The sequence below is a fragment of the Poecilia mexicana genome, unplaced genomic scaffold, assembly GCF_051168715.1.
Source record: "Poecilia mexicana isolate PSO_F unplaced genomic scaffold, ASM5116871v1 scaffold_17, whole genome shotgun sequence".
Lineage (NCBI taxonomy): Eukaryota > Metazoa > Chordata > Actinopteri > Cyprinodontiformes > Poeciliidae > Poecilia > Poecilia mexicana.
In genome coordinates, this window is record NW_028263386.1 from 8,666,392 (window position 1) to 8,685,030 (window position 18,639).

The 18,639-nt window shown below is 37.4% G+C and overlaps 3 protein-coding genes across 4 annotated transcripts; all 3 read right to left on the bottom strand.

The window, feature by feature from the left end:
* Positions 1 to 236: 236 nt before the first annotated feature.
* On the bottom strand, positions 237 to 9,317 carry ndc1 (NDC1 transmembrane nucleoporin). 2 transcript variants are annotated; one of them, XM_014997687.2, is made up of 18 exons: positions 9,129 to 9,316; positions 7,979 to 8,099; positions 7,769 to 7,870; positions 7,276 to 7,450; positions 7,062 to 7,188; positions 6,459 to 6,567; positions 6,231 to 6,282; positions 5,995 to 6,127; positions 5,543 to 5,635; positions 5,382 to 5,463; positions 5,105 to 5,266; positions 4,764 to 5,024; positions 4,511 to 4,623; positions 3,509 to 3,559; positions 2,194 to 2,257; positions 2,004 to 2,104; positions 1,026 to 1,186; positions 237 to 934 (listed from the first exon to the last, which is right to left on the bottom strand). In XM_014997687.2, exons 1-18 carry the CDS (start codon positions 9,165 to 9,167, stop codon positions 871 to 873), a joined length of 2,010 nt encoding a protein of 669 aa, XP_014853173.1. In that variant the 5' UTR covers positions 9,168 to 9,316; the 3' UTR covers positions 237 to 870. The 2 variants fall into 2 exon arrangements, with proteins under 2 accessions (XP_014853173.1, XP_014853174.1); XM_014997688.2 differs by lacking the exon at positions 3,509 to 3,559 and having other exon boundaries at positions 9,129 to 9,317.
* Positions 9,318 to 9,697: 380 nt separating this feature from the next.
* On the bottom strand, positions 9,698 to 12,658 carry LOC106924138 (uncharacterized). Its single transcript, XM_014997697.2, has one exon. The coding sequence runs from the start codon at positions 11,614 to 11,616 to the stop codon at positions 10,903 to 10,905; it is 714 nt and encodes a 237-aa protein (XP_014853183.1). The 5' UTR covers positions 11,617 to 12,658; the 3' UTR covers positions 9,698 to 10,902.
* A 347-nt stretch (positions 12,659 to 13,005) lies between these two features.
* yipf1 (Yip1 domain family, member 1) lies at positions 13,006 to 17,933 on the bottom strand. Its single transcript, XM_014997695.2, has 10 exons — positions 17,850 to 17,933; positions 17,508 to 17,619; positions 16,773 to 16,930; positions 16,595 to 16,675; positions 16,394 to 16,481; positions 16,139 to 16,255; positions 15,896 to 16,062; positions 15,108 to 15,290; positions 13,760 to 13,867; positions 13,006 to 13,534 (listed from the first exon to the last, which is right to left on the bottom strand). The coding sequence occupies exons 2-9, from the start codon at positions 17,539 to 17,541 to the stop codon at positions 13,784 to 13,786; spliced, it is 912 nt and encodes a 303-aa protein (XP_014853181.1). The 5' UTR covers positions 17,542 to 17,619; positions 17,850 to 17,933; the 3' UTR covers positions 13,006 to 13,534; positions 13,760 to 13,783.
* Between the last annotated feature and the right edge of the window lie 706 nt (positions 17,934 to 18,639).

The window sequence follows — 18,639 nt, forward strand, 5'->3', positions numbered from 1 at the left end:
TTACGGATGACAAAAGTTATGACACCAATTACAGATTTTTGAGAAATTGGAGTAAATGTTTACATGGGATTTTTATCTGAAGGCTTTATAGACATATGAAGATGCCAGTAATTGAGAGAAAAGATTTTAGCAATGTTAAAGTTCTTGACTGAAAGATTCTAGGTTTCACCCTAGAATCTTAGATCCCAGGGGAAGAAGGTCTGTAGGTTTTCATTATAAGAATTCAAAATATCAAATCTTAGTTCATTTTTTTATTCAAGTCTGAGTGGAAAATCAAACTCATAATAGCAGTGGCAAACATTCACTCACAGAGCTGCATCAAATATGTGACTCTCATCCAACAGGACATCCTCATCAAGCAAAAATCCTGATACACACACACATTAAACATGTTTAAACCCAGAGATCTGATCTGTTAACTGAGAAGATGTAAAAAAAAAACTGGAAGGAAACTCCAAAATCAGAACTAAACAGGTTTTAAACAACTAAACATTTAACTTCAAAACTGGTTCTGTTAATCATGGCAGTTTCTCTTGCACCAAAAAGAAACTGGATTACTGAGAGATGAACACAGAACTTTGGCAAAGACAGGCTGTTGAATATAAAAACCAATCTTTTTTTTTTCTTCACCAGCAATCCTTTTGTTGAAAGACCTGAGTGTACAAAGGTTTTTGTAGTCCATCGTTTACAGTTTGAAGCTTGTTTGCTTCTCCTGCATGTAGGAGTTGGGATCAAACGTCCAAAACATTCTGTAACTTTGCTGAGAAAATACTCCAGGAGGCACCATCAGGCTTTCACTTTTTAAGTCTGTGTTCAAACAAGCAAAAATCTGCACAACATCAAACATGAGCAGCAGAAACCAGAGCAGTCTTATTCTTTGAACTCCAGAAACTGCTGCAGTCTTTTTCGGTGCTCTGCAGACATCTGGACAGCGCTGAAATTCAGAAAAAAATGATTTAATCAGAGTATACAGGAGGATAAATCCATCCATTACTGTATTTTAAAAAAAATCAAGCACAGCTTACTTTAAATGACTTCCGAAGGTGGTGGTTATCCTGTAAATGGCAGTCTTGAGCGTGGCTCTGAGAGCAAAGCGCAGTGTTTTGTAGGTAAAGTCCTCCATGCTGTTGGCGGACCTGACCGGCTTACTGGAAGCATGAGGCAGCTTAAAGTGTCGATCCACAGCCTAGAAGTGAAAAAGGCAACAACAAACGTTAGTCTGTCAAACATGTGAAGCTGCTATGGAAGAAGCTGTTAACTTTTCATTGAAATAGTGATATAGTCAAGAAAGTTAGCTTAAAATATATACTCAAAGTAATATGAATAGCCACATTAATGCAAAGGTACAACCAGCATTGCATTAATTGGAACAGAAAAAATACTGGATCACACTGAGACAATTACATAGCTGGACTTTAACTACAGGAAGAGACACTCGGTCTCCTATAAAACTAAAACTGAGCGTTCATATGGCTGACTTTCAGTTTTGTACGAAAGTCGTCGTTTCTCCACACCAGATGGCTTCTAACGTGCGGCGCGGGAAGCATTTGGGAAGGAATTAGTGGCGCCACCGCCAACATTTTAAAAATAATGCAAATGAGGGCTCATCACATGTAGGTCATTCATGTGAACCACATGTTATAATTAAAAACATTTACTGTCAGATTAGTGATTTTGTTCATAGTTAGAGAGTTTATAAACTTGCTCTACGATACTAACGTTCATGAATATTTACATTTATGGTACAAAAATCATGTACTGAGTTACTTCTTGCTAATCTTAAACATTTTAATTATTGAAAGCTGTTATCTCATGTGGGATCGATTTTTACATAAAAAATTAGAAATGAATCAACATAAATAATTAATCTGAGTCCAACACATCATTAAGCTGAATACACACTTCCAATGAACCAAATATAAGGGATGCAACTAAGAAAACCATAACTGCACCATTCAGTGAATTTACCTTGTAATGAGCCACATTAAACCATGTCAACTTACCTCTTGTAAGTGGAGCATGGAGCTGAGAATGCTGGGTAATGTAGTCTGAACAACCCCAAACTGGTCCTCTGTGAAGGAGGCCTGAACCAGGTATGACAGCGCTGCAGGGCGGATGCAGGAGAAAACGATGAACATGCTGGACTAACGAGTTCCATCTGATCCAGACGGAAACACAGACATGTCGTCCTACCTTCTAACGCCCAGATGTGAGCCTGGCTGTCGGCGAAGAGGGCCTGACTAGAGGCTTCCGGAAGCTGCAGGACAAAACGTCAGTCAGTGAGAGTTGTCTTTGAGATGCAACACCGACTAATGAGAAACCATACGGCTTCACAGATCAGCTGTGACGGCAATTCAAGTTTTCGATTATGATTGAAGATTACAGGTGCATCCCAATAAATTAGGTCATCACTAAAACGCAAATTGTTTTAAGTCTTAATTACATTGTGCCGTGTCGTTTCTGTCATTAAACGGCTGAGTTTCAAACACCTGCATGGATGAAGCATGGGCAGGTAGCACAGTTTTAAAACATTATGGTTTGGAAACTGTAAAGTTTTTCAATAACTGCGTAAAGTCTTTAAACCCAAGTATTCATCAGTACTTACCAGTAAAAAAAAAAAACATCTCTCAAATGACATTTTCCAAGAAATAACATTGTAGCTGTCTACATCATCCTTTCAACACTGTGTAGTCCACAACGTAGCATTACAAAGCAGAAAACCCCCCAATCATTTCTGTTTAATGCATTATAATTTTCAGAGAAAAAATTAACTTTAGTTTTTAAAATAAACACTCCCAAATACAAAATACTACTCTTTTAAAAGGTAAATGTTAAATAAAATATGCTTTTTGATGAAATTCTAATTTATGAAGATGTACCTGTATGGAAATATATTCGATTCTTCCAAGCATAATTTTGGGTTCTTTGGTTCAAAATATGACCAACTGCATATTTTAAATCATTCAAATATTTTATGAACATTGTACTTTAGCAGCGCAAAAGTCTCTAGAGAATCTAAGTGCATAAGCCGTCTTGGTCGGGTTTCTTTTAAATGATCGCAGCTGTAAATTCAAGAGTTGTTAGTTGGACACATGTCTATGGGCCACATTACATGCTGCAGTAATTAGAGGAAGAAGCATAAATCTCAGGAGACAAAGTACCACCAATTGTGCGATGCTGACAGATATCTGGCGCTACAAAAGTCCCGGCGTGATTAGAAAAGCAAAGTTTTGTCAATAATTGATAAGCACAAATAACACAGGCTTCATCATCAAGCAAGAGTTTCAAAGCACGCGTTACATGACTCCTTAATCCAAGCTTTCAAGGTAATTAGCCAGGCTCAGTGTAACAGCTAGATGGAAAAGAGCTACATTAGTAATGCCGGCAAGATTAGGCCCAGAACCAGAAGGTAGATTAGTGATTTGTTAGACAAATGAAGATCTGTGATGTCAGATAAGAGCATGCAGCCGCCCCTCGGTGTTCATGCACATGCTTCACACGTCCTTACCTTGTTAAACAAATACATTATCAGCACCCGCTTTGCCATGAAATTTTTAACCTGGGAGAAACAATTAAGTGCAGAAATGTTTTGATTTCAAACAGAAAAAGAGCTTAAATCAAGTGATCACACTCAACTAAGACCTTTTTTTTTAAGGTGAAGGCATATTTCCAGTGAAAATAAAAACCAAACGTGATTTTCAAACCCCGTTAGGGATAAGGTGGTGTTTGTATATTTGGTTTCAACACTTTTACTAATTCAGAAAGCGTTGAATTAAAAAAAAAAAAACAAATTCAGAAAAAGCTCATGAAATTATTTTATAGTTATGATTTCTGTAGAGAATTTGAGTGAAGAAAGCCTTAAATTTGAAGCGCAGAGCTGGACAGACTCATACAATGCCTTGTTAAAGTATTCACAACCTTTGATTGTTTAAAACTTCAACGTGTTTCAAATGGGATCTTATGTAAAAGGCACTATAAAAAAGGTTATAAGAAAAATAAAAAAATAGTGATTTATCCCAATAACCACCCTGCTAGAAATACAACACAGAACATTTCTCACTTTAATGAAAGAGCAAAAAGACTCAGTTCAATGCAACAATGTGATTTAGTGACGTTTAATCCAAATCTAAGTTGTTCTTTTATATTCTCTAAAAGATATTTCAAGAATATTTTAAGCAAAAACAACATATTTAAAATGAAGTTAATTTTCAGCAAACATTTTTTTTATTTAGGAATATTAATTGTTAATCAAGTTACTGAAGTTAATAATTATGTATTGTCTGATTAAGTGTTGCTTATGTTCATTTTTGGTGGTTTTAACTGGTTATAGTTGATGTGAAATTGGAAGCACTTTTCTCCTTTAATTCATGTAATACTTGGTGTTGGTCTAACACATAAAAATATGATAAAATAAATGAAATGTGTGGTTTTAAACAACAAAATATCAAATTATGAGGTGAATATTTTTGAAAGGCACTGTAACAAAATTATAACTGTGACATTTCAGTACCTGTTCTTTTCTGTTTTGAAGGAACTGGGCCAGGAAACTTGGCTTGGTGGGTTCATGTTTGGGGCTGGGAACCGAGGCTGGAGAGCGTGGTGGGCTGCTGCTGACCTGTGACTCTGGAAGAACAATATTCTCATTACTTACCACCATACAGTTCAAAATAGGCAAACATCAGAAGTAAATAAGTAATGGCCTTGCTGCTAAACATTAAGAGATTAAAAGGTAGAGTGTGGCCTTTGTTGAACCCTCCTCTAACCTGCGGAGGTGGACCAGAGTTTGGGCGCCCGCCTCATGATGTGCGGGCTCTGCACTGAGCCGTGCCATGGCGAGCACTGATCCACCGGACCGGTGAGCCGCCGCAAGGTGGGGGAGGAAAAGGGGCTGTCCAGGTCGGGCGTGAACGGTGCCGTCAGAGGGCTGTGTGGACCTCCGGCAAAAGAGCGGGCGAAAACCGAAGTGGGAGTCTTGGTTAGGAAAGTTGGTCTTGGACTCATCAGGTCTTCTGTACCAGAGGAAACTTTAAGATAAAGAAAAAAATGATCAAACTTTAGTGATCTGAAAGGCTTCGCCTTTATCAAACGATTGTAAGCAACTTACATGATGTGTCAGATGAAGTCTTCCTTTCACTGCCACTGGACAGAGATTTGGCCCTCCCGTTGGTTGCTACGGTTTCATGATAAGCCACAAGTCTCTGCGTCAGATCGGCCAGCAGAGCCAGACACTCTCTACTGACAGCGTTCCAGTTATGAGGATGCCCGCCTAGAAAAGACGGAAAAAAACTACTGCTGAAAGCCAAACTGGATATCAATATGTACTTGAATAAACGAACGAAATATCACAAAGAATTATGCTGCATGTGGAAAACGTGGCAGACCTGGCTGGCTGAGACTGAAGACTTCACTGCGCCTGGATGGAGAATGTTTGGACAGCAGAGCCAAGTCCTGCAGGGCTAGGAACTGACATTTAGAAGAAAAAAGTCAGAAAACAAACAACAAAAATATGACTGCGCAACAACCTGCGAGTCGATATTTATACCTTCAAGATCATTGGTTGTTGGTCAGTGAGAACTCTGGGAAGACACTGGCGGGAATCTTCAGTAAAAGTTGGTTGCACAGGAAAACTGTACACCTGCAAAAGATACACAAATATATACACATTATCCACAATGTTTTCACATGACTGCCAGTGGCTTGCAAAATATTGATACCACTTGAATTATTCAACATTGACATTTTACAACACAAACTTTCCTCTGATTTACTGAGCTTTATTTATTAATTTTTACAAATGACTGAAATGTATGGCGTGCATTTGTATTTTGCAGGAAGGCAGCGAGCCAAGACAACTGGGTCAAAGCTGAGTCTACTAAAAAGTAAAACTGTATCACATAGTACCATGTAATATTCAGAACAAACCATTGCAAATAAATATAAAGTCACTTCTACTGGGTCTGACTTGGAAAAAAGCATTTCAATCAGTTCACATACCTCTGTGACAAAGATCCTAAAGAGCAGCAATGTGGTGTACCAGGTGAAGAGGAGGAAGGTGGCGCTGATCCAGAGGTGGTAGAGGAGGGACAGGTCCACAAATCCAGTTATGCTGTCCAGACGATGGACAGAGCTGGAGGAGGAAGAGGAGATTCAGACACAACGATGCTTATCCAACTCCTCACAATGCTCTGAAGGCCCAAAACATTTATGGAACTCATGTCTAAAACACAAACCTGTCCAAATGAAGATTCAGAGTTTTGCAGATCCATGTTTTTGGGATATAACCTGAATAAAACATTTTTTATCAAAATGTGCAGGAAAAAAAACAAAACAAAACAAACAAAAGAAAAATAACCCAAAACTGATGACAATTGCAATGAGGTGCAATGAATAACAGTACTAAGCTAAACTCTATGGTTAAGATGACTTTTTAAAAATTCTTTAGCAAACAAGTCACTCACCCAGAAAGAAATAAGCAACAGTGAAGTTCCTGATGGAGTAAAATGCTTGAATGGCGCTGCACTTCAGCACTAAGGGCAGGGACCCTTTGAAGTGGAGATATTTGTATTGCTGAGGAAACAGTAACCGGTGGACTGTTAGTATAGAAGTAGAAATCAGTTTAGCTCGGGATTAATGTTGGTTATTTGAGTTAAGGCCATCAGTCAGGTAAGATGTTTACACCCAGCATAATCTTAAATCTTTCCCATTTCCTTCCTGTGAATGCATATATAGCATTTTGCAACAAACAAGCTAAACAAGTTTTGTAAACAAGAACTTTGTGCATAAATCTAAATTAAATATGGAGCTTCTCTTTTGCTAAAAAGAGTTCTGCCGCTTCTGCCAAGAAGAAAAATGTCTTCAACTCCAGTAACCTGTTGGAGTTGGAAACAATCCACGACATAAAAAAAGAAAAAAAATAACTCAGTTGTTTATTACTCCATCATTCTTTGCTTTAAGCAAAAAGCTTCAAATAAATTATTAATGGAAATAAATAAGATCAGTCATGTTAATGATGATTGTATGAAAACTGAACAGCATGGTTAAGCAGCCCTCTTGTCTCCTACCTGAACGGCATTGAAGGAGACATAATTTATGTTATGGATAACTCCCAGGAGGCTGTGAGAGAAGCCGACAAATGCTCCCGCCAGCAAAAAGACCAGGTGGTACTCATTGAGCCCCATCTGAGGAACTCTGCAGAGGATGAGAAGACACCGAAGCAATTAAAGTTAGATAAAAGTACTGAAAACTAAAACGGAATTTGGCCTGGCATCGACTTACCCATCGCTACTTTTACACGGGCACCCGAGTGTCTCATATCTGCTACCAGCAGTGACTGCACAACACCAACCTACAATCACTCCCATCAGGCAGTGGGCAAAGGAGTTGATAACCTGGCGAGGGTGAAGCAGCTGACCCAGCAAAGCGATTTTAGAGCAGGCAATAGTTGGGATAACTAAAGATGCAGAGAAATACATGATATGTGAACAACTGGACAGAATCCGCTGGCAAAAAAACTGAAAATAATGAACTGATAATTATTTTTAACATCTCAGTTCTTTGATTGCACTTAAATGATCCAGAAACAGAAAAAAAATTATAGAAATGGCAAAAAAAAAAGTTTTTACTGTGTATTTTTGCTGAAAGCAGGCAGTAACCAAAGATAAAAATGCCATTTAAAATGCAAAGAAGTTCTTTATTTTCTCTTAAAACCAAGTTTCAAGAAGCCTCCGTGCCAAATACCAAAAAAATCTTACTGCTCTCTGCCACTCACCTGTATAGTACTCTAAATTCAAGAACCCAACCATGGTGACCACTCCACCAAGCAGGATGAAGGAGAAAATCAAACAGGAACTCATCAGCAGAGACAGGCATTCTGGTATCAAAAGAAAAGTTGTTGTTGTTGTTGTTGTTGTTGTTTAAAGCACACTTTCAACTGGGTCAGATAAACAGGTCAAAGAGCACAACCAACATGGCGACTGACCTGAAATAGTCTGAATGGGGTGCAGAAAACTAAACTTGCTGAGAAACACAAAAACTGCTGTGGTGGGCGGCAACAACAGGACAGACCAGGCAATGCTGGCAGCAGCTCTCCACCAAATAACCTGAACAGAGAAGGCAGTAGTATTACACCAACAAAAGAAAAACATTTATGCTACAAAACGCAACTGATCATTTCCTCAAGCATTTGTAAGCAAAGTAAATATTAGCTTGCCATATTTATTATCTAAACATCCCTGCTGCTAGGTTTGTTTCACTTTTTGTAAATATTCTATTGTTTTTATGTACAAAGATGCACATACATTTTGTCTATTTTTATGCCATTTTCAAGAACTCCAGTTTTCTTTTCTTACGCTGTAAATTTACCCTCACTTTATGTTATGTTATTCTTAGTTCTGTTCCTAATATTTTTATTTTTGAGTAAATCTGAATGTTTCGACTTGTCACCTTGCTCCTGGTCAACCCGAATTTCCACACTGAGAATCAATGATTTCTGTTTTTTTATTATTATTATAAATCAACCTACCACCCATTACTGAATGAGAAAATCTGCAATGCAAGAGCGCATTTTGTGACAAATTTACCCAACTTTTCAATTTGTTTTCAAATGCTCTGTTTACTTCAAAGGTGTTGTTTAAAGTCTACATTTAGAGGAAACCCGTTGATTGTATATTGTACAGATAAGCATAATCAAAAACTTACAACCTACACAGCACGCCGGTTTTTCTTCTACCTTCTGAAAACTATCTGGAAAAGCTCCAACTCGCCAAATTAGATAGTTTTATTTAGTGGCTGACATTTTTTCGATATTTTTTACCAAACCGAGAACGGCACTATTAAACATACAAGTCTTTGCTAATGAAAATATTCGTACAATATGTCATTGCTAATATTACATTCACAAACTTTTTGTTTCCCAACTCTTGGATCTTTTAAATTCATAACGTATTTCTCCTGCTTTTTATTTATCTGCTTTACATAAATTAAGCTAACTCAAAATGAAATTAAAAACAGTAAGTTATAAAACTGAACTCCAGGAAGCTAGCATAAACAAATGGGGTAGAGGTTAGCCTCTTAGCTTAGCGATCCAGTTTTGTAGTTCTATAAGTGAACCGTTATTAAAAAGAACTCACCTTGCGGATAAACCAGCAGCTTGTTTCTGAAGGAAACATGATGCTTGTTTGAAAATTACTCCACTCTGCGAAAAAGTTGTATTCAGCTCTCGGGCTGTCAAATTATTTTAGCCTCCGGTATCCACATCGTCTACATCGCGCCACATGCATTCAAGACACCTCTGAAGGACCCCGATTAAAAGTTGCCCGTTCTACTGCCTGTTAAATGTTTCATTTTAAATATATTTTTTCTACATAAATGCAGTACAGAGTTGGTAACACGTAATGAGACACATACATAATTGTTAAAATGGTTTTAGTTTTAGTCCACAGAAAAAGCAGTAAAATAACACTAATAAAACTCAACTCAAGGCATCAAGACAAATCAACACGAAAATAATGGCTCAATGGGAATTCCTACAACTTTCTGGGATCAGAATCGTTTGGAAAGCTCCGCAAAAAAATGTCTCTAATCGTCCTCGGTGCAATTTCAAGCTTCGGCAATACTAGCTTGATAAAGTACAACAGTATATAACATTCAATTGAAATTGTCATTTATTTCAGTAGTTCTTTTCAAAAAGTGAAATTGATTTTAATATAGATTCAATACGCTGTTTATTTATGGTAATTTTTATGATCATGGTTTACAGCTCATAAAAAATATCCTGGAAAATTAGGATAACAAATAAGACCAATAAAAATATTTTAATACAGAAATGCTTTTTACTGCCATATAATTACCTGCACAAACATGGTAAAAATGACACACTCCACAAGAAGGGAAGGCCACCGAAAACCATTAATAAAGACGTTGGTTCTTCACAGAGTATGTTAGAAATTAAGTGGAAGAAAAAAATATGGTAGAGAAAGGTGTGCAAGCAACAGGGATAGCACACATTGGTTTAACGACCATTTGAGAAAATTCATAGAGAGACACCTGAATTCATAATGTGTGTTGCAGCTTGAGTCATTGCCTGAAAAAGGCATCCAAATGGGCTACAACTATATCATTCCTTGTGTTAAGCTGTTAGTGAAACAGAGACATTGTCAGAATCACCTTACCTGGACTAATGAGAAAAAAGGCTGAACAGTTCCTCAGCTGTTCCGGTTATCACATCACACATTTCAATAGCTGCAAGCCCAGACATCAGTTAGCTAAAATAAACAGCCACATGGTCTGAATAACATGTTACTGAAATAAATACACTTTTAGATGATTTTCTATGTCAATGAAATGTACATGTATTAAATTAGAATATGTTCAACATCATAAATGTTTTTAATGCCATCAATATTCAAAATTAATCAATTTAAAGCTTATACATTCTTGCAGCCTAATAAATTGGCATCTCTCTCTCTATATCTATCTACCTATCTATCTATCTATCTATCTATCTATCTATCTCTCTCTCTCTCTCTCAGATGGCCTCTGCCAGTGGACACAGTCCCAATGTGTCCACTGGCTTCTCAACAGGTATTATTATATCTACCATTATGGAATTTCATTGTACGGTGTACTAAAAATATTCTATTATTTACACAAAAAGTCAATATATTTCTTTTATAAAAAGAAAGAAAAGACAACACAGCAACAACTTATATAAAAAAGCCTAAGTCATTGTTCACAATACAAATTTGTTCTTTGAACCAGTTCGGTTTAAACTGACATGTCATATTATAGGATTTGCCTCTTGGTTACAGATATGTATCAAGCATAGTAATTCAGAAATTCTTTGAATCATTCACTTTAGTGTCACTGTTACCATCCTTGCATGAACCGCCAGAACTGAAGTCCTTAGGTTTCATTGTGCACAGAACTCTTTCTGCTATAATGAAAGACATTACCAAAGGAAGATAAATTGTCCTTGTCTCCATCCTGTCTAATCTGTTTGGTCTCAAAAGCATTAGGTGGGAGCTTCTGGTATGAGCTTATGGACATGTCAGTTTGAACTTCTTTGTGGGTGAAGGATTTCTGAACAATTGCAGGAAGAGCGAGCTGCTCCCTCTGGGTCTTCTTGTCGTCCCACAGCTTCAGCAGACGCCGCTGATTATTTGTCATATCCTTGAGATTTTGCTGTAATGATTGCACTTGGTCCTCTAAGAGCATCTTGGAGGTGGTCACATTGGACAGCTCTGCCGTCAGGTCATCAATGGTCACTCTAAGCTTCCCAGTCTTGTCTATTAAGGAGTTGCACTCGCGCTCCTTTTCTTCAAAATCATTGACTATGTCTTTGGTGGTCTTCCCCGCAAAGTTGGGGCTTCTCTCCAGTCCGATATCAGTCCGAAGAGCCTTCACTTGCTTTCTAAGCTCTTTGTTGTCCACAGTCAAGATCTTCAGTTTTTGTTTCAGGCCCTCAGTTGAACGCAACCTCGTCTCATTCTGCCTGAGTTTTTCCCTGAGAGCACTTTCCCGTTGTAAAGCATCATCTCTTTCCTTCCGGCAGTTCTCCAAAAGTTTCAGCATCTCAAATTTTGAGGCTTTTTCAGCTCGACCACTTGCAGAAGCCATCCTGCGGAGAGGTTTCCAAATCAAGAACGGAGGAAAAATTCTTACTACATATCTTTAGGGAAAAACGGAGTCCTTTAGTGGGGTGTTAATGAATCCGCAAGCATGTCTGCGACTCAGGTAGGTGACATTCGTCTAAGAAGGTTATCAGTTAGACAAGTAGGCTCCAGTGTAACTCAAAGCTGAGGCTAGAATGACCATTAATTATGGCGCCACCATCCCTTTGACACCGTGTCAAGTGACCCAATGTTTTTCCTATTTTGTTAATTAATCTAAAAACGTCGGCCCTTGTTAATGAGTGCAAACAATGGGCCAAGTCTTAATGACAATCTCTTCCCTGTAACAGAACTATGCTGTGTGCCTGAATGTGGTCCATTGCAGGGCTCAAGATTTTCCACCGCAGGTCATTCAAACTGTCACACTAGATTTTATCGGTTTAGCCCTCCATGCAACAGCTAAGATGGATGAGTCCCATGCTGGATGGCGACTAAAGCCCAGCGTTGGCTTTTAAAGTCAGACACGTTCTTGTAAATGTTGAATCTATACCTATTGGTTACAATTTCACCTTTAAATATTTAAAATGTCCAACTGTGGAAGTGGACAGGCAACTTCTAACACTGGCAGAAGGGTCACGTTGCTACCCGATGACAGCTGGGGTGACTTTAGGTTCTCAAGTCTAAAAACCTTAAAGTGCACCAAAAGGGCAAAAAGTTCAAGTAATTGCAAATGTTGACATTTTAATACGACTCTTCAGTTCTTCTTCAGTGCCTTGAAAAATAACTTTGAACCTTTATACATTTTGTCACATTACACATAACCCTCAATAGATTTTAAGTATCCATACAAAGTAGAGCATCTTCTGAAGTAGAAAGGTAAAATGAAATGACATTGGCTTTACATGACACTTTACATGAGATCAAGTCATTCCCATTCACACACCACACACTGATGATGGTAAGCAACTGTATTGTAGCCAGTGCCTCCCTGGGGAAGTCTGATAGAAGCGAGGCTGCTATATCGTGCCATCGGCCCTTCTGACCGCCACCAACAGACAAGGTTGATAAAGTGTTTAGCCCAAGGACACAATGACAAAGGCAGTGGTAGGAGTTCCATGGCAAACTTCTACCACCATTGCCAGGCAATCCAACATCTGTCAAATCGAATGTTCAGTGAATGTAGACAGCAATTTCCATAAGGCCATTTGAATTAGTCAAGATTTTTAATACGCTTCAATCATTTTAATCGTATCGCTGGCTGTATGTTTATCATTGTTGCCCGACTGGAAGGTGGATCTAATTCTTAAGTTTTCAGTAACCGCCATCAGGTTTTCCCCTAGAATTGCCCTGTATGCAGTTTTTGCCTCTACATTAACTTTGAACACACAAATTAACATGGATTTTAACAGATTTTACTATAATTTGCCATAATGACAACAAATTATTTATAGAATATTTATAGACATTACTTTGACATCTTGCCAGGCTTTGGCAATAGTTAAGGGCACTTGATATTAAGAAAATACAACACCTTTACCTTCAGAGGGTATGTATGAAACAACTATAAAAATGATATAAAGAAATAGATCAATGAAATACCACTGATCCTGCAATCACCAACCACTTTTTTTTTTTTTTTTTTACATTTTAACATTAGTGCTGTAAAGTGGAAATAACATCACCACCACAATAACATTGTGTGTGCTGTGTAATACTACACCCCAATTAACTTAAGTAAGTTTAGAAGCCATCCCATTAGAAGTAACATACTGGAGAACAGTTTTCATTTTCAGAGGTCATGCCGCTGCACCACAGTTACAAGTTGGCCTTTAAGGCCTTAATCCGGAAGGGCCAGTGAAATCCAGTCCACCCATGACTTCATCAACGCAGGAACTTGAGTCTCTCTAATAATGCAACTGGAGAACCTGTAATTTAAAAATACAGAATAATGCACACTTTAGGGAAGACAAAAGTTTGTGGTCTGGTTTTTGACTCAAGTACATCAAAAAGAGACACTTGATCCTTTACCCAAATAAAAAATAGGTGCTATTAATATAGGCCTGCAGTTGATAACAAAAAAAAAGCAATTGTGACATCAATGTTAAAGTAATCATACTTAAGAAATAAGCCTGTTTAGCTCTGTTGTTTACCTTCACCCAGTGAATGCAGGTCCTTCATGACGATGTTCCATTGGTGATAATTGCTGCAGGGGGACTGACATGTCCTGGTCCGAGCTTCGCTTCGCTGAAGAAGTACATCTGTAGGCAAAGGCAAGGCAAGTTTATCATACACAAAATAACTTACAGACCTGTATGTGAAAACAAAGGAAAGGAGTGAAGTAATTAGACATTAAAAACAAGAAAAATTGAAATAAGAAACATTAAAGAATAATTTAAAAAGAAAAAAAATGTCAAAATTATAATATAAACCAAAAAAGTAAGAAATGTTAAAAACAAACTGATGAGGTATTCTTCAATGGGAAATATGCACTGAACAATAAGGTTTTCAATCCTTTTTCACATGAGTCAACAGTTTCTAGACATCTCAAGTTTTCAGAGAAAAACTAAATTTCCTATTCTTGTTCAGCTTGGGTCCTGGCAGCACGGAGAATAAAACTGACCAGAAAATTAAGTCTTGAGGAACCTCACATGTAATTCTTACATAGCACAGTAGCAGGCATCACCTTTAGAATAATGTGATCAATAATGTGTCAAACACATCAATGAATACAGTGATACAAAAAAGTTTTAGATGCATCCTGGAAAAAAAGAGAAAATTTCTCACTACTACCTTTTCTAGATTCGTAGGTCAAAAATGTTAGATACTAGACCTTATAAGAAGGCATCCAGATTGGGTTTCTTCACAAAGTCTGATCTCTGCAATTAACTGTTGAAAGCTCAATGCTAAAATATGTCAAGAAAAACAACTGAATCCATTAGCTAAAACCACAATCAATCTCAGACTATAATTTAGGTGCGAGGAAAATATGAGCTAATAGAGAAAAGAATGCAAGAGTCTTACAACCCATTTATCTTATTACCTCTTCAGACATAGGGTTACTGTACTTTGTAGAGCAATTACATAGATGTTACAAGACATTGGATATGGCTGCAGACCTGACAGTATTCACATTAAGAAGTCATCCAACAGCCCATTGTGCCAGCAGTTAGCAAGCATGGCCAAAGTTTCCATTGACAAGAGGAGAACAACCTGACACTACCAGGTACATTTGTTTCCCAGAAACACACAGGTAGGAGCTGTGCAAATATGGCACGGCTTTGTATGTGACTGACACAACAAGCAGGGTCAAAGCTTGGTTATGCTGAGATCACTGAGAACAATTGAGACTCAGGCAATCATTGTTACGCCAACGTGGACTGGTTATAAAGAATCAACTAAATTAGAAACGATGTGAAGGCAGAGAGCCAGATCAAGATAATAAACCTTAGACCATATTTGTTTGCTCACATATCCAGCATCGGAAGCCAGCATTATTACCTTACAGCCTACAGCCAGCAGCCCATTCAGCAGCACAATGCCTGCTACGGTCGCTATGATGACTTTGGGGTGGTCGTCTCTGAGTGCAGGCCAGAAAGTCATCACCAGTACTGAGCTGGACAGGCAGAGCGCCACCACGATGGAGAGCCACCTCAGCCACTCAACGTGTGGAATCCACAGGACCTGGTATTGAAACAATTTGTGTCAGAGTTATGACATACAGAAATATATTTCCTCAAAAGCTGTCATGGCATCAGTGAAAAGTATTAATTTTTTAATTACTACAAGTTTATTGTTAACAAATACAGCTTCTAAATATTCAACCCTAACCTTCTCATTTCTTCTGCTTTCTGTTTAAAACTTATGCAGCTACAGTGCCTTGCAAAAATATCCACACCGCTTCAAAGCAACGGTTTACGTAAAAGCAAGGAGTGATTTGGGCTGATCAGATAAGAAAAACCTTTTCAAACCATCAGGAAGGTTTATTTGCATTCAACTGATTTGAGCATGTTGATGTGTTAGAATGGCCAAGCCAGCAAACAGATCAAAATCCAAGAAAGAAGCTGTCGCTCAAAATAGAAAAACAATTCTTAAAACTTTGTGTAAATTTATCAACTCAATCTCTTGAGGTTGTTTGTGGAAATGTGACATGAAGGTTGAGAAAACTTATGCAAAGCATTACATAGATAATAATTTTTTTTAAATAATATGATTCACTAAAGCATTAGAAGGCTCAATTTGTTGCAGAACAATGTCAGTAGCATAATTAACATATTTATAGGACTTACCACAGCTGGAATGTAAACTGCCAGCGAATATCCGTAGACACAGACAATCTCCATAAACGAATATGACACCAAGTTCAAGATTTTATTGCTCCTCCACAGCAGCAAACCCCAGAGTCCAAGCGGCACAAGCCACGCATAGCTGAAGATGGCCGTGGCAGCTATGCTCACTGGAAAACACGTACGGTGCAAGAGGTAAACTGGACGTTTATCAAGCATGTTTAGCGTCAGTTGAACTGAACTCACCCTTTCCAAACTCTGCGGTATATTTATAGTTTGAGTTGCCAAAGTATCGCAAGAAAGTAGATAGGTTTCCACTGATAGCAATGGCAAACACAAGGGTGGTACAAATCCAGAATGGTCCTACAAACACACACATACTTATATTTAAAGCATCATTATTTACAACTTCAATGTGTTATGAATAGTAAAAGGAAATAAATCAGCCTACCACCACAAATAATCGGTGACAACAACTGTGCAAACTAAGTCAGAACTAACCATAAAGATCTGGGTTTTTACGAAGGTGAACTTGAATGAAGTTTTTTCCAGGCCACGGCACCAGTGAGCCAAGAATCCTCTCCCTTACCTAAAGAAAGAGTTAAAAACACGTCAGATTTCAACCAGGTTTGAGATACATTTGCTCTGAAGTAATTAATCTGATGATATAAACTGAGACAGGGACGAAACAAAGTGACTTACATGATGGGTTTCAATGTCAAAGAATTTCTGGTAGTATTCAAATGTCCAGAAAGGAGCATTTTTATTTTTCCCAGACAGAAGCTTGAATAAAAAAAAAAAAAAAACAGTTATCTAAATATCTGATTTATACACATTTCAAGAAGCAAATAATTTTCCAATAACAGGGTCATGGTCTGACCTCTTCTCTGTCCTCACTGATGAGTGGTTCTTCATCACCAACATCTTGAGCAAAACCAACTGCACTTCTTTGCCTCTTGGATTTTAAATCCTCATCGTCAATGCTAATGGTGATTGCATCTCTGTTAGATTCCAGAAGAGTCCCAGCTTCATCAAATTCTGTTAGATGGGACAGATGTTAAGTATCTGGATCAATGTGTTTGTTCTTTCAGGAAAGTGTGTACCTACTAAAACTTGCTCATTTTGCAGCTCATCATTCATTCATGAAAATCAATACGCACATTAACATACAAAATGTCATGACAAAATGACACCATGGACTGATAAATTGATGTACTGTAGTTTTTGAGTTATAATTAAATATTGCACATGTATACTACAAAATAACGTGGTGTGTGGTTGTACTCAGGTAAAGTTAGATTGAATTAATATATCAATGCAGGCCACACTTTTGTGATTTTTGTAAAGAAATATTAGAACCACGTATTCTTCCACTTCAAAATTAAGCACTATTTTTTGCTGCTCAGCCACACACTCCCTACAAAAACACACTAGTTTGTGATTGCGTCACAAAATGTGAAAAATCGTGGGTAGCTCTTTAAATCTTTATTTATTTTGACAAAAATTCTTAGGAATTTAGCTATCAAATCTATGTAAAAATAGACACCTACTTACTAATGTGTTATATCTATAAGACATTAAAATTTGAGAGACAGAGTTCAGGGAGAACGTTCACCTTGAAATTGAAATGGATCATTTTTCGACGCCATTCCCTTTTCAGTAGAAATGTTTGTTCTTTGAGAATCTGCTGGCAGGCTGGCAAAGAGGCAACAAATTAATCCTAAAAGCTGTGAATGAAAAAAAGAACATGACTGTTGACGTTTTACATCTGTTGACTCCAGGTTAAATACATTTTTAAAACTATAGATACACAATAACTTAGGAAGCTAGCTTACTTAGGAACCAACTTCGACTGGTAAACTTCAATATGTCAGTAAAATAAATAAACAAACTCATATTACTATTGTAACTGTAAAATACAGTATAAAGGTGTCGATTTTCTTAAACCCATGCTTACCAAATTCTGCGAAAAATTCGTAAAAATTATGTCATCGTTATTAGCTAGGGAAACCCGAAGCAGGATATGCCAACGAGGTAAACATGACTCGTTCCTGTTGTGAGATATTTTCAAAATAAGAGTTCAGATACATGAATTTGGCTATGTATTTAACGGACATGGTGAAATTTAAAGTTATCATAACTGTAAAATATTTAATTATAAAAGAGTAATGTAAACTGAGGTGGGTTTTTGGCATATATCCAGATCTACAGAAGGACTGCTATTAGTTGACTCTTACTGTGAAGTTTGAATGAAACGATGGTACGTTGTAGTGTAGGTCACAGAGTCCGCCATATTGTGGGTGGAAAGTAGCCTTGGAAAACGACACAAATTTTATTGGAAGTGTAATTTCCAGAATAAAACTATACAATGTACATCAAATTGATTCATATATATTATATATTTAATTTACATCTTAGTACTAATGTTGGTTATCGTTTAGAAAAAGTAAACAACAGATGAAAATCAGATGTTTTCATCTGTCAGTTAAAATTAACCAACTATTACCTCTGAAAATACCAAACCAACATTTATCTCAGTTAATATGTTTTCGATATTGCAACTAAATACTATAGTTCAACCGTTTTTTATTATAGACATGTGATCTTTAAACATTTTTCTTAAGATTTTACTATTTATAATATTTTTGGTTTATTGCCTTTACTGCTGATGTGACAGGGTGAAACTCTTCCCCTGCACCGGTGATTGTGGCCAAGGCCCTTTAAAAAAGCTGTGGGTAGACAACTGA